General features: G+C 42.4%; 1 protein-coding gene across 5 annotated transcripts in view; it reads right to left on the reverse strand.

Annotated features, from left to right (window-relative positions):
• cnksr2a (connector enhancer of kinase suppressor of Ras 2a) overlaps nt 1-23880 on the reverse strand; it is a 118447-nt gene that overhangs the window by 81813 nt on the left and 12754 nt on the right. For all 5 annotated transcript variants that reach the window (XM_066665907.1, XM_066665735.1, XM_066665818.1 and 2 more), the window contains exons 2-3: nt 12837-13000; nt 2343-2545 (exon numbers count right to left, since the gene is read on the reverse strand). In XM_066665907.1, the coding sequence (XP_066522004.1) occupies nt 2343-2545; nt 12837-13000 (367 nt within the window). The remainder of the gene's footprint in view (nt 1-2342; nt 2546-12836; nt 13001-23880) is intronic.

Raw genomic sequence — 23880 nt, forward strand, 5'->3', positions numbered from 1 at the left:
TTAGAACCCTTTTCTAAAAGCTGCTATATAGAACCATCCATAGCACATTGATTTTCTTCATGCAAAGAACCCATTAATCAGGCAAAAGGTCCTTCAAATGCTCAGGATTCTATTTACAATCATTTTTCTTTAATAAAGAACCGCCATTTACACATTTACCATGCAGGCAACATCAAAGAAATTATGAAATATCTATTAAGTTACACTTGTGTAGTTACAGGCATAAAAATGTATTTAACAAGCTGCATTCCTACAATCCATCTACAACAGTGAGCAGCAAGTGTTACACTGTTGTTAATGTGTTATTACATGGTAATTAGAGGCAACTCTTATAACAGAACCAAAAAAAATAAAGGCTAAAATGTGCTGTGACATACATGCGCATAATTCCTGTGACCCAGCACAAAGTGAGTGTGGCATTTCGAATTTGTTTGCTGTCACTTCAGATAACAGCAGGACTGTGTGGATGTTAAACCCCAGAGCCATGAATCTGGCCTAAACCTGCTCAAAAATGCTCACACGCTTAAACAGGTGCAGGGGGAAATAAATAACTTCCACTAGCTCCTGCACTGATGAATCAGCCTCCAATCATATCCTCGTCCAAGTTAATCAAGGGGTCCTTGTAATGATTACAATCCAATCAATGTTAGCTCATTATGGAGTCACCTAGGGGGGAGATGGGGTGATGCTAATGGAATTGAAAACACCAACGCAGATCAATCCCACGAGTCAAGAGCTTTTCCGTCTCGCTAATAAGGATCAAAAACACCGACCCTGGAGCCCCACCACCACCTGGTTTAAGGGTGCTGCACCGCTCACGCACCATCTTAACTGCTGAAAGTCCTGGGCATCACACGGTATGTGACACGTATTTCCAGGATGGGAAAGATGGATTAGAAGCAGTTTGCCACTTCTTTATTTATTTGTTCCAATTGACACCTGCCTCAGAACAACTAATTTGCTATGAATCGGGGTGATCATCAACATGGGAAGGCTGCTGGTAAACAGCCTGCAGCTTCAGTAAAATCGATCTTACTTAATCTGTGTGTAATTGTGTGTGCGGAGGAGGCTCTGAGTAATGCATGCTGAATGTATACCACCATTCAGAAGTTAAAACCAAGAAAGGTCTTTTCTACAGACAGTTATGACTAGTGTATCATATCATCACATCATAGTTAGATGAGCAGTTTTAATTTCTTTAATGAAAACTATGATGAAAAGTATTCGTTGATGAGCTAATATTCCTAATAAAACCTAGACGTGTATAATGTGTAAAATGAGTGTGGTTCAGAGTTGTTCTGAGCAGAGAACTGTTGCTCAAAGTAAATGTAATGAATGAAGTGGAGTCAACTCCCAAAGAATGGTTGCTTCAAATTTCTGGCTGTTATTCATATCAATCTTTTGGAGTCGACTCAGTCTCAGTTTGTAAAAGCCTTCTGTTAAACAAAGGTATTGTAAATGTATTTTGAAGAAAAATGTGGCTATATTCCTTCCATAACATGTTTTTAGATTAAATACAGGGTGGGCCATTTATATGGATACACCTTAATAAAATGGGAATGGTTGGTGATATTCACCTGTTTGTGGCACATTAGTATATGGTAGGGTGGAAACTCATGGGTGGTGACCATGGCGGCCATTTTGAAGTCGGCCATTTTGGATCCAACTTTTGTTTTTTCAATGGGAAGAGGGTCATGTGACACATCAAACTTATTGGGAATTTCACAAGAAAAACAATGGTGTGCTTAGTTTTTAACTTTATTCTTTCATGAGTTATTTACAAGTTTCTGACCACTTATAAAATGTGTTCAAAGTGCTGCTTGTTGTGTTGGATTGTCAATGCAACCCTCTTCTCCCACTCTTCACACACTGATAGCAACACCGCAGGAGAAATGCTAGCACAAGTTAATCAAGGGATCATTGTAATGATTACAATCCAAATGCTAAAAATGCCTCTCAAAATGCTAAAACCTTTAAAAATGTCTAAATAAAATTATTATTATTTTTTTTTTAATAATTATTTCACACACTGAAGCTTTTTGCTTTTTAGGTGTCATCCACTAGAACTAGCCTAAAACTAACACTAATTAAATGACTAAAATGGGACTGAGATGAATACACATTTTAGTCAAAAGATTAAAATAAAAAAATCACATTAAATCAAAATCAGCTGCTAAAATTTACACCGTATTGAAGTGGGCTTGGGGCCAGGCTTCAATTTCTTTCAACCAGCAGGAAATTGGTGGTGGAGGTGTTAATGATTGAATTCCTCCCTCAAAATCCACAGTTGATGATGCGTGTGTGTTGATGTGTGTGTGTGTGTAGCTCTTGGCAAGACTCACCTATCCAGCCAGGCCAGCAGGCTCTTGGCGGCTGCGATGAGGTCCACTACAGAGGTCAGGAAGTCGTTGGGCAGTTTGCGGGTGGTGCGTCCATCGTAGTGTCCACTCCGGCGGCGTCCAGTGATGAAGTTCTGCAGGTTCTTGGCGGAGGCATTGAGCTTGTGAGAGAGGGTCTTCAGGTTCTCCGTCTCCAGACCATAGTTCTGCTCCAACACACATACATCCATACAAACATTCACACATACACACACACACACACACACACACACACACACACACAAACACACACACACACACACACACACACACACACACACACACACACACAATCATTACTATGAATGTATATATATGAATATATATATATGTGTGTGTGTGTTTCTTGTTTAGTGATAAAGGGCAGCTGGCGTAGTCCTGACAGCCAGAATGTTCCCAGCTCTTCAGAATTTAGCCCCGCCCATTCAGGCTGAAGTTATAAGAAGTGTTTCTTATATAAGTGTTTCTTAAATAAATGGTCGGGAGGATTGGTTCCGCTGTACGAACCCACACCAGCAGGAGGAAAAGTAAAAGAGTGTAAGAAGGGAAGGGAAACGGAGGACGTGGGAGCTGTAAATGCTTCGCCGATAATGCAAACGGCACTATTTGTGTAGGAGGCAGCACTGAATAGACTGTAAAAGTGAACGAGGGAGTGACTGGATATCTTCTCTGAGGCAGTGGGGTAAAAGCACAGCTGACAGTGACTAAAGAGGCGGCAAATGACAGCAATGACTGAATTAGTGTCTAGCTCTCTCTTTCTCTCTCTCTCTCACACACACACACACACACACACACACACACACACACACACACACACACACTGCGGATGAATATTCAGCACCTGGGCTATGTGCTAGCTCTTTATCTGCAGAGGTGTGAGGGAGTGGGTGGAGGCGGACCTTTGTGTTAGCCCTGTATAAAGTGATGTGTATAAATAGAACATGGAGGATCTGTACTGGCAGCTTATACAAGACCACAATCTATTACTCACTTCACACCGAGAACTGTCACATCCAGCTCATTAAACCCAGGGAAACATCACCCTCGCCACTGTGGGCTGTAACTTATATTAGCCCACTAAATTAAGGCAGTATTCCAAGGTACGTGAGAGCATCAGGTGGCCCAGACTCACTGTATGTAATGTAGGTAACAGTGGTGTAATTAGGGGCTTACAGTGCCCCAGTGCAAAACAATAAATCAGGAGCCTGTATTGCTTTCTAGCTCACTTAGAAGCACTGATTATTGAGAATATCTGGGTCTTATACCTGGATACAGCCAATATTAATATCATAAATCAGTGATATATAAGGGTGGGCGATATGGCAATAATACATTACCACGATTTTTTTTTGCATCTCGATTTTAGCACGATTCCCGTATTTTTTTTCCATTTTGTGCCTGAAATTACATTCCCAAATACAGAGGCTGTAAACAAACTTTATGAAGTAATGCTGCTGAAAAGGATTCAGAATTTTTGAAAGATACTGAAATGAATCTAGTGGTGAAAATATAATCAAAACAACAACACATTCTTCTAAATTTGCTTTGAAATCTTCAAAAGACGCCCACCTCTCCATAAGGAAAACGATTAACTTTATAGCAGAAAAACAAATAGTATAAATAGCTTAATGGCAGCATTTTACACGTTACCTTCCTTGACAAACTAATCTCAGGCATCTCTCCAATTGACTTTAACCCCCTCACCAGGAAAGAAGTTCTGACTCACCTCGATTTATTCTGAGTCTTGTTTCTAACCCAGTGCTCTTCCCCTTTAAGGCCAGACGAGAAGAAAGGAGGGAGCTTTCCCCGATTGGCTGTAGATCACCCCCCTCCTGTGTTTAAAGGGTCTCAGTGGGGAAAGTGCAGACTGTGAAAGAGCTAAGCTTTCAAAACGTATTTATTATTTTGATTGTTGTTTATTGTGATTTTTGTTGCCATATAAAGCTGTCTGTGTCGTCTCTCGCGGTTCGCGTCTATTAGGCGCCTCCTTGGTTGAGCATCGCCCCGATTGGTTACAGACTTGATTGACGTGTCGTTAAAGCTCAAAGCCCAAGCGACAAAACCACGGGGAACATATTTAAATTTTTTTTTTTATTTGTTGTTTTTAACTGTTTTTTTTTTCCTTTTTGAAAGTCCTCTTTACACAAACATGAGGATTACCAACGAGTGGATTGACGGAAAGACTCAAATTTGGTCCAGTTTTGAAGGGGACAACCTATGTGTGAGGAAGAGGTCTCATGTTTGGAATAACGAATTATTTTGGTTAATTCAGCAGTCATACATTTTAGAGTTCTGATTATCACTGTCTCGAGAATCTGCCCATTCAATGTGTAATATGTACACAGCATGTAATCAACTTATAATAACTGCAAGGGACTGAATGTGCACGATCCAACGATCTCCCTGTGATGGTGTATCATAAACAAATTCATATCGTTCACAATCTAATATCATCATATCGCACACCCCTTGTCGTATATATCATTTGAACTGACTGTGCACTCTGTACTCTACTTTGTGTATCACTCTGTATTGGTTGCATTTTAGAAAATGTCGGACAGTAACTCATAACTCATCAGTAGGCTCGTCCCCCTCTTGGCTCGTATGGACTGACCTTTCACCCCCAGTCCTCCTGGATCTTTTTCTTTTTTTTTCTTTCAATTTGCAGCCCAAATTAAACAGTGTAATATAGAAAGTTGCTGATCAGTGTTATGAATGATATACACACAACTGTCACTGTAGCTGACTGTAGATTTCAACTGTTCCCTCTTTATATCGGTCTTCTTAAATGAACCCGAGTGTTGGAGGGTGATTTATTCAGAGGCTTCCCGTAAGTGTGTGAATACATAGCAGCTAACGCAGTGTTCAGAATCAAAAATCTCATCAGTTTTTTTTTTCACCACGGACCGTCAGCTGCTGTTACCATGAACAAGAGTCTGAAATTGTCTTCTTTATTCACCAGCTTCTAATATGAACTTTGCGTTCCACCTTAAATGGCCCACTTTTCTCCACTTTCAACAACTCGACTCTTTACAAGTGCAGAGGATGTTGCAGAGTGTCCTGAGCTGAATGTTCAGACAGTAAGTAAAAACAGTAAAAGAGGCATTTGCAAACAATCAATGGCTGAATGAATTGCTGAATGGCAAGAATAACTTCCATGCAAAGCTACCACAGTGCAGTGTGTGTGTGTGTGTGTGTGTGTGTATGTGTGTGTGTGTGTGTGTGTGTGTGCTCCAGGTCTCTGAATGTCTGGGGCAAGATGACAAAGCATCATGTCCTTGAGTGGTCAGGAGATGGAGGTTCAAGAGTGATATCACACACCCTTACGCACGCACGCACGCACACACACACACACACACACACACACACACACACACACACACACACACACACACACACACAAAGGAAAGATGAGATGCATTAAATCAGTGGAAGACACAGGCAGTGTGTTCATGTCAGGGGATCAGTTTAACTCTTCACACATCACTGACAAATAGAAGTAATGTCATCCCCCACACACACACACACACACTGCAGTGGACAGTAAAACAGCCAAGATTTTCCCAAATCTTCCATTGTCCAGAAAAACAGATCTGCCATTCATTTACAACAAAACCCAAATGACAGTGAGAGAGACTTATTAAATATATAAGAACATAAGATGTTGCTAGGTCGACGGTTCAATCCAGAGTGAGGCCTAAGCTGTCAGAGGCCCAGTGTCTTAGAGAACCCTACTGGCCTACTTTCTGTGTGGGTATGATCCACCCTGGCATCTATTTATCTTTTAGCTGATGTGATGGATCTGGGCAGTTTGCATGCTCCTCTAGTGTAATAACAATGAAATATAATTATGATTTAATACAGACTGACACCCCCCCCACCCCCAAGACACACACACACACAGTAATGCTGTCGCTGTGCAACGGATACTGCCGACTTCATCAAACTCAGATCATAATAAAGCAGAGCCTCTACTTCCAAACACAAACACAAACACAAACAGACGGATTGCAATATGCCCTTTTTAAAATCTGCTATGAATTATTCAATAACTAAAATGAAAGTAGAGATCACTAGAAGCGCTCCCGCTCACAATCTCCCTCATACACACACACACACACACACACACACACACACACACACACACACATACACACACACAAAAGAGATGCAGTCTATGAATTGTTTGGTGAGCAGACTGACTGCAGACAAACAGAAAGAAAGACACACAGACAAGATGATGAAGAGAAAAGATTCTGCATGCAAAGCCATTTCCATATTTCTATAATACGGCTGCATTAGAGCGAGAGAGAGAGGGGTGGGGAGTGTATGTGTGTGTGTGTGTGTGTGAGAGAGAGAGAGAGAGAGAGAGAGAGAGAGAGAGAGAGAGAGAGAGGCAGAGAAAATTGCAAGTGTCTGCAGTCCATTTTAGTCCATATTATTGTAAGATGATTACGAGGAGAATTTTCAGAGATAGAGGGCGCCGGCCGATGTCAGAGCGTCCACAGGAGAGAAACATGGAGAAGAGACAGATTTATGAAAAGAAAAAAAAAAACAGGAGCAATGGAAATGTAATCCATCGCAGCTGTGAGTGACAATAAAAGACTATTGAATGTAATATTCACTATTGATAAAACTAGGTAAAATAAACAGACAGAATCTGAACTAAATACATACACCACCACCTCAATCTACTAAACACCCGCAACTAAACTGAACTGAAATGAATTCAGCTGGGTTCCAAAATGTTGAGTAGAGCTGAGTTTAAAGGAACACTATGTACAATTTTCGCCTTAAAATTACTTTTAAAAAATGATTGTGATTCTACCCTGATCTGTAATAGAGAGAACTGAACTTCTGTCAATGCTACTCTGGGCTAAGCACTGCAGAAACTGCACTATGTAACTTTTGGAAGAGTGTTAGTAACCTCCCACTCCACTTCCCCACTGATTTCAGTAAAGTGCTGAAAAATGTATTACACTTGGGGGAGCCCCAGGAGGAAAAAAAATCTAAATCGTGCCTAGTGTTCCTTTAATTAAACTGAGCTGAGCTAAAACAAGATGATTTTATTAATCTGAGTCAAGTCAAAGTTGAACTGAGCTGAATTTAACAGAACTGACTGGAACAGAGAGAGAGAGAGAGAGAGAGAGAGAATAAAAAATGGAGAGAGCAGTGAAGAGTGCAAAGAGATAATAAACTTTAGGAGCATTTGCTATTATATAAATATATATATATATTAGTTAGTTCCTGGGTCCAGAAATGATCAGGTGCTACTGGTGTATCCACACTTTCCATTCCCCACATTTATAACTCATATATAACTCAATCATGATGCACTGCTCTCCATGTCATTACTGTGTAATAAAACCTGGAATGTAAACTTTTTCCAGTCCATTATTTGGAACCTGTATAAATGTAAAGGACTACAGAGATTCTTGGGTCAAAAACTGAGCTGGGTTCACCTTATCAAACACACTCTCTCTCACACACACACACACGCACAGGTTACATGTTAACAACACAACATAACACTCATATCTACGACCCACAAAACTGATCTTCATTCTGTAAGTTTCAAATTTCATTCTGTAAGTTTCGGCCACGGTTGGTCCGGAGCCTACCTGGAATCATTGGGCGCATAGCGGGAATACACCTTGGAGGGGGCACCAGTCCTTCACAGGGCAACACACACACACTCACACCTACAGACACTTTTTGAGTCACCAATCCACCTACCAACGTGTGTTTTTGGACTGTGGGAGGAAACCGGAGCACCCGGAGGAAACCCACGCAGACACAGGGAGAACACACCACACTCCTCACAGTCACCCGGAGGAAACCCACGCAGACACAGGGAGAACACACCACACTCCTCACAGACAGTCACCCGGAGCGGGACTCGAACCCACAATCTTCAGGTCCCTGGAGCTGTGTGATTGCGACACTAGCTGCTGCACCACTGTGCCGCCCCACAAAACAAATCTATTTGGGCTGTTTAGGGTTGTGTCCAAAATTCTGATGTATGCTGCATGCAGTTCAGTAACAAAACACTCCTTCAAAAGCCTTCTCACGAAAGACCTGAAGGGGTTAACCCCAGATGCATTAACAGCTGGGATTTATAGCATCAGCAGCACAGCGAGAGAGAAAGAGAGAGAGAGACAGAGAAAGAGAGAGAGAGAGAGAGAGAGAGAGAGAGAGAGAGAGAATATGAGACGCCTTAAACAAGTGCAGTGAGTCTCCTCTATCCTCTGTTCACTCCCTCCATCTGCCTGACATTATGAAAAGGGTAGGAAGATAAGTCATCAGTCTAATACAATGGGAGAGAATGAGAGAGAGAGAGAGAGACAGAGAGAAAGAGAGAGAGAGAGAGAGAGAGAGAGAGAGAGAGAGAGAGAGAAAGAGAAATAGAGAGAGAGAGAGTGAGAGAGAGAGAGAGAGAGAGAGAGTGAGAGAGAGAGAGAGAGAGAGAGAGAGAGAGAGAGAGAGAGAGAGAGAGAGAGAGAGAGAGAGAGAGAGAGTTAACCCTCAGAAAGCAGGTTGTTACTATCGGCCTCTATGCTATAACACTGGGATCAGTGAAACGTTATATTTGTGTTCTGACCCTGATCCAAACCTCCAGTCGTGGCTTTACTTCATCTACACTCGCAGTACTGAGTTGCCCCAAAAGGTGTGCTTTTCTTTCTTAACCACAGTTTAATGTTTACTCATCAGCAGGTCTTTTCATACTGAGTCATGTTTGAAGATGAAAAAAGCAGATTTTTAAATCGTCAGAAGCTGTTGCTCTAATGTGCCTTTTTTTTTAATGAAACACTCACGGAAAGAAATTCACAAAGCTAACATTTTTCTTCTGGCTGTGTGTGACTCAACAGCTTACTGTCCTGATACAGGAGCTCTACAGCAGCACTGTGTGGTGGACTTCCTGTTTCAGGGACTCTAGGTACAAATACTTTTATTTATTGTTATTATTATTTTATTATTATTATTATTATTATTATTTTATTATTATTATTATTATTATTATTATTATTATTTATACTATATTATTTCTTTTACTCCTGGGCTCCCCCTAGAGTTGTAGAGTGTAATTCATTTTTACAGCACTGTCTTGAAATCAAGGGGACATGTGAGAGCTGGGTGGTTTCCTACCCTCCTCCAGAACTACACAGAGTGGCTTCTGCAGTACTGCAGTACTAGGACAGGGGCTCTGTTCTCCCTATGAAGCATCACAATTTTGAAGCCGTAATTTTAAGGCTGTTGTTTATGTTAATGAACACCTTATAAGGATTAAAAAAAATAATAAAAATGCCTAGATCGCTGCCTACCAACCCACAAACTGTGAAACATGTCCACCCAGTCATTTGTTTGTGGGCTGAAGCCTGAAAACAAGGGATAAACTGAGCTGCTCTGATTTTGTGCTGCTTTTCAGACTCTTCAGAGTTGTCCCGCCTCCTCGACCAAGTCTCTCCAATCACAGCGCTGCACCTGCGGTAATGTGAGAGCCCAAAGACGAGGTTAAACAGAGCAAAACAAAGAAAGTGTGCGTGGAGATATAAGCATATACATCAAACATGGAGGAAAGAGAATGGAGGAGGAAGAGAACTGAGCAAAAACAGTTAAAAAATTATTAATATGAAATGAAAATATGCTTGTGTTATTGTTACTGCACTGTGACGGAGGTGTCAGTAGTTAAGGGATAGTGCTTATATGGCTTTGTTAAGGTGGAGATCCTATAAAGTAGCTTTGGTGGCCCTCTGAGGCTTTAGCGACTGCAGAGAAAGTGAAGGCGTATGTCTCTGCACATCTGTGCAAACCTTCCTTCTCCCTCAGCTTTATCCCTCCATCTCTCTCTTTATCCCTCCCTCTTAATCCCCCCCTTTCTGCCAGCCCTCAGCAGACGAGCTCCAAAGCCCCGCGGCACCTGGGCCACTGCTTTTATAGAAGCTACTAAAACATCCATCAGTGGAATTGAAAAAAAATATATAAATAAAATAATAACAACACCCCCCCAGCAGTGACACAAAGCCAAACAGAGAGAGGAAACATTAAGCAACTGTGAGGGAGTTCACTAAAATAGAATGAGGACAAGAGGTCACTGAGGTGACGCTGAAAACAATTAATGTCTGCTCACTTGTGTCGGCCCCTTAAACAGAACCTATTCTGCCCATTTTCCACAGGGGAACAGAGCTAGGGTCTTTTTGCCATCTGTGACATGCTTTTGTCAAAATACCCCAAGGATCAAACACCACAGCAGTGTTCTCCCCCTAGCTCTGCTCTCGCTGCTATAGACACATGTGTAAATAGAGTGTTTATTGAGGAACGAGGATTGTTTTTGGTGGGTCTGCGCTAATCATGTGCAGCATGGCATCAAACTACATCTCTATCCACTTTTCCAGTCGGATAGCACATTCATTTATTCATTATCTGTAACCGCTTATCCAATTCAGGGTCGCGGTGGGTCCAGAGCCTACCTGGAATCATTGGGTGCAAGGCAGGGATACACCCTGGAGGGGGCGCCAGTCCTTCACAGGGCAACATAGACACACACACATTAGCACCTACGAACACTTTTGAGTCACCAATCCACCTACCAACGTGTGTTTTTGGACTGTGGGAGGAAACCGGAGCACCCGTAGGAAACCCATGCGGACACGGGGAGAACACACCAACTCCTCACAGACAGTCACCCGGAGCGGGAGCCGCCCCAGATAGCACATTCGTTTGGGGGTTTTTTTGTATAGCCAATCTCCTGACACCTACAGGATCATGTTGATACCCCCAAGGGGAACGCGACTCCCAGGTTAGGAAGCCGTGTTATAAATTAGTCATATTCTTCTCTATAAAAGCAGAAGTTCACCCCCTCACAACCCCACTGCCCTACGAGGGAGCAGCAAGGACAAGTGATGCCCTGACGCTCTTGTTTTTGCCATGTTTGCTCAGTACTCTTACTTCTATGTGTCTCTTGCATCAGATTAAAGACATTTAACCTTGTCCTTGTGCTCTCTTAAACACGGGTCCAACACTGTGATTGAAGAGACACAATGGATGGCGTGGTTCAGTTCAGAGAAGCTTGTTTTGTCCTGTGTTTTCTGAATTAGGCAGCCCACAAAAAAACAAAAAACCACAGACAGTGTGGTCCTGTTTCACATTGTGTTGGTTGATCTCCAAATGAACAAGTGCATTTTCCATAATATGCTCCCCTTAAGTTGCAGATATTAACCAAGAAATGGTGTATAATCTCTAAAATATACGATAAATTCAAATAAAAAATTAATAAACATCTTCGTATATGTATTTCAACCTCACCACTGACTCGTGTGAGAGGATTCATGGTCATGAAAAGGAACTGTTGGACTATTATGACCGCAGCAATAGTGACTGTTGTGCATACATCAGTACACTGGTTCGCAGCTCATAAATCAACACCATTCTGACAAAATGATTCTGAAATGGCAGAAAAAAATGTGGAGACAGAAGTAGGGTCAGTCCATACACGCCATATTTAAAAAAACTTTTACAAATAATCTTTCTTTATCTAACGAATTAGGAAAGCTCAGCTGATGAATCCACCCCTAACGCAGGAGTTTCTAAAATGCAGCCGATACAGATTGATACACTCAAACCCTTCTGTGAAAATGGAGTACAGAGCGCATGCAGCAACGTGAACCTACCTTGCTGCGCGCTGCTTATTTTGATTTTTATGACTCTTGTTGCTACAGAAACGTGTAAATATTGTGTTTGTTGAGGAGTGATGATTGTTTTTGGTCTGTGCTAATTGTGTGTATCATGGCATCAGACAACATCTCTATTCACTTTTCCAGTTGGACTGCACATTAGTTTTTGTATAGAATTTTTTTTTTCGTTGTTGTACAACCACTCTCCTGACTCCTGCAGGATCACGTCGAGACCCCCAAGTGGAACGTGACTCTCAGGTTAGGAAGCCCTGTTATAAATGAGTCGTATTCTTGTCTACGTGGGCAGCTAAATATTCGGCTAAAGATCAGGAAAACATCAGTTCTTTTGTTTGACTTTAATATTTTTGCTGGCAATGAGAATGAGACATTCTTTCTTCATCTCCTCCAGACGTTCTGCATGTACATTCTCCCAAAATGTCTCTTCAAGGAAAAAAGGTGTACCAGGGACATCTAAAATATACAACCTTCCACACTGCCCAGGGGCGGAAACCATTACCAACACTGGCCGCAAAAAGAATAGACCACTTAAGATGTGCCATTATTCTACAGTCTGGGATACAAATGTGGAACAGTCCTCACTACTGCCCCCTGTGGAACTGCCATCATATCTTTCAAATTTACCATTCCACCTTAAATGGTGCAGAAGTTATATTCTTGTCCCAACCAATTAGCTGTACTTATTAAGGTGAAAGTAAATGTTCAAATAAAACACTAAACATTTGCGGGAGGAGCTTGGATAGATCAGTTTGTGTTTGTGGAAACATACCAGAGCACACAGAAGGTCCACAGCCTCCAGGATGAGCTCCTGGTGACCGATACGGGACACACCCAGATCCTCCAGCTCCTGATGGGTGATTCTCAGCAGCTGGTCTCCGCCCACTTTCTCTCGCTCAAAGTTCTTAATGTATTGCTGCAGACAGTCATCCAGCCCTGGGGAGAGACAGAAGGAGAGAGAGAGAGAGAGAGAGAGAGAGAGAGAGAGAGAGAGAGAAGAAGAAGAAGAAGAAGAAGAAGAGATTATGATCCAGTCGATCAGTTTAAGGATGTCCTGATAAGGTGGAATGGAAATTTGAAATGGAAAATGTAGGGGTCACAAAGTAAATGCTGCATTATTTAAGGTGGAACTGATAGTTTTTGTAGCAGTAGTGTCACAGTCACACTGCTTCAGGGACGCGGAGGTTGTGGGTTCAAGTCCCACTCCGGGTGACTGTCTGTGAGGAGTGCGGTGTGTTCTCCCTTTGTCTGCGTGGGTTTCCTCCGAGTGACTGTCTGTGAGGAGTGTGGTGTGTTCTCCCTGTGTCTGCGTGGGTTTCCTCCAGGTGACAGTCTGTGAGGAGTGTGGTGTGTTCTCCCTGTGTCTGCGTGGGTTTCCTCCGAGTGACTGTCTGTGAGGACTGTGGTGTGTTCTCTCTGTGTCTGCGTGGGTTTCCTCCGAGTGACTGTCTGTGAGGAGTGTGGTGTGTTCTCCCTGTGTCTGCGTGGGTTTCCTCCGGGTGACTGTCTGTGAGGAGTGTGGTGTGTTCTCCCTGTGTCTGCGTGGGTTTCCTCCGAGTGACTGTCTGTGAGGAGTGTGGTGTGTTCTCCCTGTGTCTGCGTGGGTTTCCTCAGAGTGACTGTCTGTGAGGAGTGTGGTGTGTTCTCCCTGTGTCTGCGTGGGTTTCCTCCGAGTGACTGTCTGTGAGGAGTGTGGTGTGTTCTCTCTGTGTCTGCGTGGGTTTCCTCCGAGTGACTGTCTGTGAGGAGTGTGGTGTGTTCTCTCTGTGTTCACGTGGTTCTCGCCTTGTGCCCAGTGACTCCGGGTAGGCTCCGGACCCACCGCGACCCTGAACTGGATGAGTGGTTACAGACAATGAATGAATGAATAAATGAATTATTATGTGATGTGCTCGTCCAGATGGTTTGGATAGTGAGGGTGAGAGGAACCAGGGGTCAACATGCCTAAATAAATAAATGAATAAATAAATAAATAACCGTTATGGATGTATGGGTAGCACAGATTAATTAATCTGGGCACTGAATCGATTTTACCCAGGGTTCCCTGAGTTAAAAAAAATCCTAATATTCCTATGAAATAATCCCATTCATTAAATATTATTTGTTATATAAAATGTTTGGAAATTGTGGGATATTAATAGAACAGGAAAATGCTGCTGCATTGTTAGCACTGATGCTATCAGGTAAAAGAGGAAGACAATGGATTTCCCAAAACACCTTCCTATGTCATGGCTGAGGCCATCACACAACATCCGCTCTCGCTCCTCTCATCTATCTCTGTCTGAACCCCGAGATAACACTGACTCTACACACTGCTGAGATGAGTAGATTCCTGCTGGAGTCTCGTTCTGTCCCTGCCACACTCACACATGTCCATCACAGAGACACTGAGTGACAGCCACGTCACACACACACACACAGTGCACACACTGACTTGTAAAAACACCGCTTCCAAAGCGAGCAGTGTGGTTTTCCACTGTCATAAACAACTACAGTACAGATGCATTCTGTTCACCAAAGGTGAAATGAGGTAAACACACCCTCAGTGGGAAAATCAACAGATTTAAAATGCAACCATGAGCCTTTAAACTTACACTGCATTCATTAAGCAGCGAGCGAACAGTCAGTTATTGCAGTTGATGGGTTGGAAGCAGGAAAAATGAGCGTGCAAAAGGATCTGAGCCACTCTGACAAGCGTTCATTGTCCTTCATTTGAACGCTTTTGGTAGGTGCTAACAACCACACATTGGGATCACCCCAGAAGAGCTGCCCTTGTGGAGATGCTCTGACCATAACTGTATGACCGTTACAGACTGACCCATGTCAAAAATGCTAATATTTGCATACCCAGCTTTTCCTGCTTCTAACACATCAACAGAAACTGACTGTTCACTTGCTGTCTAATGCAACCCTGCAACGCGACCCTGAACTGGATAAGCGGTTACAGATAATGAATGAATGAATGATTATTCAACCCCTTTACCACATGTGAACACGGTTATTTCTGTTCTTAATGAAATATCCCTGGCACCTGGTCAAAATACCACAAGGATCTAACACCACACCAGCATTCTTCGCCTGTCTAAATTGCCCTGTTTCAGTGTCTGTTCCTTTAAATGAGAATGAGCCACAGCTCAGTTCAGTGTGAAAGCCTGGGAGTGAGAAGCGAAGAGCAGAAGCTATGGATTTTAGCCGTTTTGGCCCAGTTCTCATTTATTCTGTTTTTACTCAATGCTCTTATCCCTCCACTCCATTTGTCCAGCTCTGTGATTGGAGAGACGTGGGTGAAGAGGCAGGACAACAGTGTCTGCACAATACGAAAGGCTACATAAAACAGCTCTTTTTAATCCTGTGTTGTCAGACTTGGGCAGCTGACAACAAGTTTGAGAGTTGGTTGGCTCCAAATCCCCAAATTAATGTCCATTAATTTTTTGTATACTTTTTTTGTCTCTTTCCATTCATTACCTCTTAAAACAGATCTGAGCTCAGTATCTCAACTTCTCGTATGCTAATAACTACATTAATTGGGTAATAACTAGCCCTAGTTTAGCTGAACAGACACACACACACACACACACACACACACACACACACACACACACACACACTGTGTTATACTGAAACTCTGGGGCTGAAAACATTGAGTCATCACTGCCCTCCAGATCAATGCAAAATGCCTCATCAGCAATTCTCCGTCCAAGCCCCGGTGCAGTGGCCGGGTCTGACACGACCAAACGGCAAATATCTCCGGCGCCACGCCACCTTAAAATGCAGTCCTCAACATTATTCCTGATTATGTCTGGGACTTCAGGCCAAGTCTGCTCGGGGAGACACTCTGTGCCACCTTAATTTGGGCTGCACTGTGCACGCCTGGACCTTATATCATAATTAAAAGTGTCCACCTGTGTCAATTACTCGTTAGTCCGATCAGTGCATAGTTTACAGCCGCCGAAGGACCGCCTTAAAGCGGCAGAACCCAACCTTTAAAGTGTTCTCTTCTGTGGTTTCTATGTTTCTCGAATATAAACCACACTATTGTTCTAAGCTGACTTCAGGGAGGGATAAGATACCAAACAATAAATAAGATCCCTTTAAACAAACACTGGAATGAGCTGAATGGTCCCTGCTCCTGTTGTCCAATGCATTTCAGTGTGAGCTCATACTCCACTGTGTTCTACTACATTCTGAACCCAATAAGAAATGATTTTCACTCGGTCCCCGGTTACTGCAGGCCGCCGAAAAACAGCCGAGAGCTCACATAAATCAAACTAATGAAGCTCCTGTCACTATTCACGCCACTAAGAGAGCAGCTAAATGAACGAGTGCATGGCTGTGTAGTACTAGAACCCAAAAAAGGAGGAAAAAACAGAGTTAGAGAGAGAGAGAGAGAGAGAGAGAGAGAGGGAGAGAGAGAGAGAGAGAGATATCCCAATTTGGCTCTGCAGTTTCATAAAAGACATCAGTCAGTGTGCCACAACTGTGTTAGGCATGCACATAATGCAGTCACACACACACACACACACACACACACACACACACACAGTGGCAGAGTGTACACACTGACAGACGGCATTTGTCAGCCCTTGGCATTCGTGTCAGTCTGTTTAATGCCTTCATATCTCCACCCCACGCCCACTGCAACTGTTCATCTAGCACAGGGCCCATTACAGACTCATACAGTGTGTGTGTGTGTGTGTGTGTGTGTGTGTGTGTGTGTGACCAAATGTCTTTTCAATGGAAAACCAAAGAAAAAACAACAAAAGCACCATGTCTCATTATTTAAGTGAATAACTGTTTACTGGTCACTGAGGTTAGGTTAGGAGACAGGTGTTAGGTTTAAAACACACTTGTTATATAAAGATTCATAGGCCATGTGATACATAGCATATATTACATTCAGGTAACCACACACACACACACACACAGTGGGAAAAAAAAGTGGGCTTGTAACTGGAAGGTTGCAGGTCAGGAGCAAGGTCTTGAGCAAGGCACCTAACCCACAACTGCTCCTCAGACACCGTGGCTAGGGCTGCCCACTGCTCTGTGCATGTGTGCTCACTGCCCCCTAGTGTGTGTTCACTAGTGTGTGAGTGTGTAAATGTGTTTCACTGCACGGATTGGCTTTAATGTGGAGAACAAACTTCTCTGTGTGCATTGATTTTATTTATTAATTTATTTATTTTTTAATGGAACTCACTTAGGACTCCCTCACTCACGTTCACAATCATTCAGTCAATCAAATTTATTTTCACACACACACTCACACACACTTATTCACGGTAAGAAAAGGCTTTGCCAGGAGCTGCTATTTCTCACACACATTCACATCTATGGACTGCTCCATGAGAGAGGCCTTGTATCGCCTGGCGATCGCTGGCCTTAAAGTGATTAGTGTCTTCCACGTGTTTGTGTGTGTGTGTATGAGTGTGTGTGCGAGAGAGAGAGAGAGAGAGAGAGAGAGAGAGAGAGAGAGAGAGAGAGAGAGAGAGAGAGAGAACCGGGGCCGTTAATGGTGTATTAATTGGTTGTTAATTGTATGTTTTAGCTAAAAAAGTGCAGGCATTTGGTCTGAAGGACATTCTCCAGGGTAAAGAAAGAAAGTAAGTAAGAAAGAAAGAAAAAAAGAAAGAAGGGCACAAGAAAGACTGGGACAAAGAAAGGAGAGAATAAAAAGAATATTTAAGAGAGAAGAGAAAGAGGGAGGACAGAGCAAAAGAACGATAAACTGAAGGAGGCAGAGCAGGAAGATTAATAAGAGCAAGAGAGACAGAGAAAGAGGGAAATATAGACAGGGAATGAGGTTAAAAAAGAGACAGAGAGAGAATATGAACAAGAGTGGGGGGAGAGAGAGAGAGAGAGAGAGAGAGAGAGAGAGAGAGAGAGAGAGAGAGAGAGAGAGACCTTGTGAAAGTGAATGTTAATCTGCATCATTTATCACTGTCAGAGGCAGCAGTGTCCAGATACGCAGCATACAGATCAGGACACGGAGAAAAGACATAAATGGAGCAAATAAACGCAGTCTCTCTCTCTCTCTCTCTCTCTCTCTCTCTCTCTCTCTCTCTCTCTCTCTTTCACACACACACACACACACACACAGACAAACAGGGGTATTTTATCTGGGAATAAATGGCCCCCTACTCCAGGCCAAGTAGTGTGAGATTAATTCATCTCTGTGGTGGATTATTAATGCACCCAGGACATAATTTACAGTTCATACAGCTTTTAACACACACATACATACCCACACACACCAACACTCTCTCTCCCTCTCTCTACACTCATGGGAGTAGTTAGAGAACATCAATTTTGTTACAGTGCATCATTGAAGAGCTGGCAATGTGACTGAATAAATTTACGAAGTCACATAAATAGTTAACTCTATAGAGACAGGGAAAGACAATGACAGCTTGAACAAGGGCACATACATATTCACTGCATCACTACAAAGCATCACTGACTGAAGCATGAAACCCTGTGTATGGCGTTAAAGGGTTAAAAACTGTGTATGGCGCCCCCTTGTGGGCCTGTCGTTAGTCTGTTAAACATGAGTGAGTGTATGAGTTATAAGACTTTTCCTTGAGCTTCTCTTAATCTGAGTTTAGACAAAGACCATACATATGTGGCCAATATGCAAATGTACAGTAGATAACATCAGAGAGGACTTTTATAAAGTGAGAATGATAAAATGGATCAAAACATGAACTACTGGAGGAACTTAAAGGATATTTTGTTCTCAGTTGTTTTTGAAAGATTTTGTGTAAACCGTAAAGTCACATGGAAATGCTGCATGGGGATTTCACTGGGTAAAGCCAATCTCTCACACACACACACACACACACACACACAGGAGAAAAGAGTAGACATGCTTTGTTCCAGTGCAATATTTATACCATATAGTCAATGCTGGTCAGTCAAACCCCTGAAAAAAGGAAGACAACGGAGAAGAGGTCAGCGCATGGTCAGTGCTGAGCCACAGAAGAACCCTCCAGTGTTTATTTAAGTCTCGCCGCATATTAAAGCCAAAGTAGCCTCCACTGTGTCCTGCAGAGGAGAATCTAAAGCCTGGTTTAGCTGGACTTTTTGAGAAACTAGAGCATGGAGGAACCTCCCTTTAGCCTTTCCAGCTCCCTTTAACGCTTCGGCCTCCATCCTGGAGGGCTACCTATGGCTCCTAAGCACAACTATGGGGATGGTTGCCGTAGCGACAGACCAAATCTCTTAAGAGTTCGTGCCGAGACGAAGGGAAACCCTTGAAGAGAGCGCTTGAACCCGGCTCTTAGCTGTGGGCTTTCTTGTATGGGCACAAAAAAGCCGGAAGGCGAAGCCTGTTAACCCCCTCTATACACACAGTACACAGCGAGACCTAACATAGCTGGGCATAAGCCGTGAACCCACACCATCCCATGTGCACACTTTGCTTGATAAGACTCCCCATGTGTTCAACAGACCCCGCCCCTCATTGTCACAGGAGTGGTGTAGCGGAGTGTGGGTGTGTGTGAGAGGAAGGCCGTTTTTTATTTAATGGATCAGTCTCTAATCAGGGGTTGATTAGGTGTGGAAACAGCTTCAGGACAGAGTCATTAGATTCATCAACTGAAGTTATATAAAAATGTCAAATGTTACCAGGTCACTATCATTTTATTTATTTTTATTTATTTATTTATTGGCTATAAAAATTAAATAATCTTCCTGCTCCAATTTTTCATAACTCTACACAGATGTACGCATTCTAGTCATTTGTAAAGGTCAATAACAGCAGGTAATTACCATGACTATCTAATTAATAAGTAAATAAATAATTGAACAATTTGTTTAACGCACTTGATATACATCATTTTACAAAATAAAAGTTCAAGCAGTAACTGGACAATGTCAGGATCAGCACAACATTCAATACCCTATCCATTTAACACTTGTTTTGTTTCCTACCTCTCTCCCAAAGTTACATAGGGCAGTTTCTGCAGTGCCGAACCCATCTACAGAGGCCCTGTTTACCTTATTACAGATAAGGGATGCATCACAATTTTTAATGCAAAAATACTAACTAATGTTGTTATAAACCAATCAGATGGCAGGGTTTTCGGGCCCATTTGTGTGTGTCTGAGAGAGAGTGAGTGAGTGACAGGTCATTTACTGCAGTGGTCACTGTGAGGCAGGCAGATGTGCTCTGGCCTTGTGTGGACAGCTACCTGCTCTGAGAGATTAGAAAATCTTCTCCCACTCGTGTCCTCTCCTGTCCTTCATCCTCGTCCTCGTCCTCCTGCTCTACACTCATTAATCCTCACTGAGTCAAAGCGGGATATGGATCTGAAGAGTCTGAAAATCTCCCTGAACTCCACTGCAGGTCACTTGGATTTGTTATCTGATTTTTACACTGCGTTCAGGGGGTTCTATTTACTCCAATCTACACTCCTCACAAGCACTGCTCACTAGCAGCTCAACAAACTCACTCACTCAGCACTGAGTCTAAATCTGTGAGTAAATAAGAATATTTACTTGAGACATTTTCTCAAGTCTAAAGTTCTCATCAGGCAAGAAACTCCTTCCTCTTTTTTATTGGCTCACAGTAAACGGGAACACCTCCCTCTTTTTTATTGTCTCACAGTAACACGGGAACACCTCCCTCTTTTTATTGGCTCACGGTAACACGGGACCATCTCCCTCTTTTTTATTGGCTCACAGTAACACGGGAACACCTCCCTCTTTTTTATTGGCTCACAGTAACATGGGAACACCTCCCTATTTTTTATTCGCTCACAGTAACACGGGAACACCTCCCTCTTTTTATTGGCTCACGGTAACACGGGACCATCTCCCTCTTTTTTATTGGCTCACAGTAACACGGGAACACCTCCCTCTTTTTTTATTGGCTCACAGTAAAATGGGAACGCCTCCCTCTTTTTTACAGTATGTCGGGAACTACTCCTTTTTTTATTGGCTCACAGTAAAACAGGAACACCTCCCTCTTTTTTATTGGCACACAGCATAATTTTTAATTGTCCACAACCCAAACCTTTAGTCTGGTGATGTCACTTGGTATTAGAAAAAAACAGAAAAAAGACTTCTTGCTATTAAACTTTGCTGTCCCTGCTCCTTGAGCTACCACGGGGTGATAAAACCCCCACTCTGTTCACTCAGTACTCATTGGCAATGCTGTGATAAAATGTGATACCACCTAATGTAAGATCAGCCTCATCTGGAAAAATGATATATGAACACTGAGTAAATCTTAGAAACAAATCCTCTCTAACACAATCATCCGCTAATGTAAAAAACCTGAAATGGTGAGAGGACCCTGTTACAAGTGGCTCATCTGTTTTTATGGCAGCTATTAAAATGAGGCGGCATTACTGTAATGTTTGCTGAGTAAAGTGTCAAAGTGCCACGGTGGGGATCTCTTGTCTGTATCACGGTCGCAGGCAGGATGATGTGCTTTGTTGCGTTTAACAAAGTGCTGTCGAAGGCCGTGCTTATTGCTAAGCATTAAAACGGCTCTGGTTAGAGGCCCAGTGCTGTATATGTGTGTGTATGTGTGTGTGTGTGTGTTCCTGTATATTAGTGTTCCTTTGTGTGTGTTCCTGTATGCGTGTATTTGTACCTGTTTGTTGGACGGATCTCTCTATACTGCAGAGAGCTGTACCTCTGTGCCGACTTCTATAGAATGACTCAGCGCTGACTCACACCCTTTACACCCACTAACCGCACATAAACACACTTTTACACACTTTCACAGGAGGGAAAAGTCGCCCAGAGCCAAAAGCCTCACACCCACACAGCCGCCCGACAAGGCATCAGCTCAGGCCATAGCACCGTGTGTGTGTGTGTGTGTGTGTGTGCGCGCGCTCCACTGAAAAATGTGTGCACTCATTAATATGCACAAGTCTTTCAACGTCTCCTTCCCCCTCTATCCATTTCTCTATTTCAGCAGCAGATTGGAAAATTCCACTCAAGCACAAGCACAAGCACAAGCACTGTTACTTCAGAGAAAATCGACTTCATTAGAAGCTAAATTGTTGGCCGAGAGCTGGGTTGTGCTTACTTTCAGGCGTGGAGGAAGGGTCCTCAGTATCCCACCATAACTAAGAGTATGGCTATGGCTATTTCTAATAATGTAGAATAATAATATCACTGCAGAAAACAACTCAATACCTTTCAAATAAATAAATAAATAGACTGTGTGTACTTCTTTTAAAGTAAAGATGAGTATATTTTCAGTTTACTTTATAATGTACTTTTCAGTGAAATATTAAACAGTTTTCTATGAGTGTACTCAGCTTATACTGAACATGTATTAAGAAAAATACATAAATGTGACTGAGAAATGCTTAAGAAAATTATAATTAAGCATTTTTGCATTAAACGTAAAGTTTAAATATATGTGGCTTACAGTTTGGGGAGGAATAGCTAAGAGTTAACCGTGCAGGGGTGGAACTATACAGTGACACACAAACATAACCTTCCCAGCTTTGAGCAACATGATTTCAAGCCAAAAACAGACCAAAACTACTAAAACATTGTCTTATTTATGATTAGGACACATTGCTTTATCATAAATTATAGTTACTGTATGTTCACTATGTGAGCATCTATCCACTGGTGGCGCTGTTTCACTACATTGACTCAGAGTCTGCTATGAACCCAAAGAAAAGTAATGAAGACAGCAGAGGTTTCTGTTCATTAAGAACATCCAAAATAATCTGCTATTCTTACTTTCTGGTTTCTTTCTACTTTCTGTAGAGTTATGCAAAGTTTTAAGCTGAGTATAAGGTACATAGTACGTAGTTTATTTTTTAGGTCATAATGAAACTACAGTACACAATAAAGCTTAGGCAGCACCAAATGCCAGACCTCGGTTCAGACCTGATCCTGTCCGGATCCATGATCAATCGCTGATTCATTAATGAGAATAAATAATGACATTCATGGTGCGTTGTACTTTTTAGTTGGTCGCAGCAACAGAAAACATGTGCAGACAATGCAGTTAAAACTAGAGATGCATGAATACTGATACTGGTATTCATGTACTCATACTTGTAATCACAAACGAGGCTCCGATACCAACATCCAATACTTTGTGCCTAGTGTACGTTGCTACGCTAATCAACAGACGAATTAAAAGGTTGCTGATCTGGAATTATTTCACAGTCAGTGATGGCAACCCAAGCAAAGCGGACTGCAGGGCGAACCCTAGAGCAGTGAGTACGCCGCGCTGTTTTGACTGTCCTCGAACAAGGTGGATTTTTCTTCACTCAGAGTGTATTTTCCTTTCGGTAAATGTTTTCCTGTTTGCAAGAGCACTGTTCGTTGCCTGATGTGCTTTTTCCTCAAACTAAATTATTTTCTCTGCTTGCAAATTTTGAATTGGATCCAACACCATAGATCAGCACATGGTATTTATGCATCCCTGGTTAAAACACTAACATGGCATGACTGAACTAAGCCAACATTATTGTTTGTTTACCTTGTGGGGCCAGTTCACTAGAGAGAGCAAGAGGGACATGAGTATAATCACAGTAGGGTTTGCTTTAAAATGAGCAAAACTGATACAGAAAAATGAATGAAAAAATGTCAAAGTGTAAGCGCTTTTTCCAAAAGAGAAAAGTTTTAATTCTGAAGATTTAGCCTTGATTTATTTAACTTTTAATCTGGCTTATTGGTAAAAAGAGCTAAACGACATTATATCGTATTAGTTTTAAACCTTGGCTAGAAGGACATTTTACGAACTGGAGCTCATTCATTCATTCATTATCTGTAACCGCTTATCCAATTCAGGGTCGCAGTGGGTCCAATCACTGGGCGCAAGGCGGTAATACACC

This window comes from Hoplias malabaricus, chromosome 1 (genome assembly GCF_029633855.1).
Source record: "Hoplias malabaricus isolate fHopMal1 chromosome 1, fHopMal1.hap1, whole genome shotgun sequence".
NCBI classification, from domain to species: Eukaryota; Metazoa; Chordata; class Actinopteri; order Characiformes; family Erythrinidae; genus Hoplias; species Hoplias malabaricus.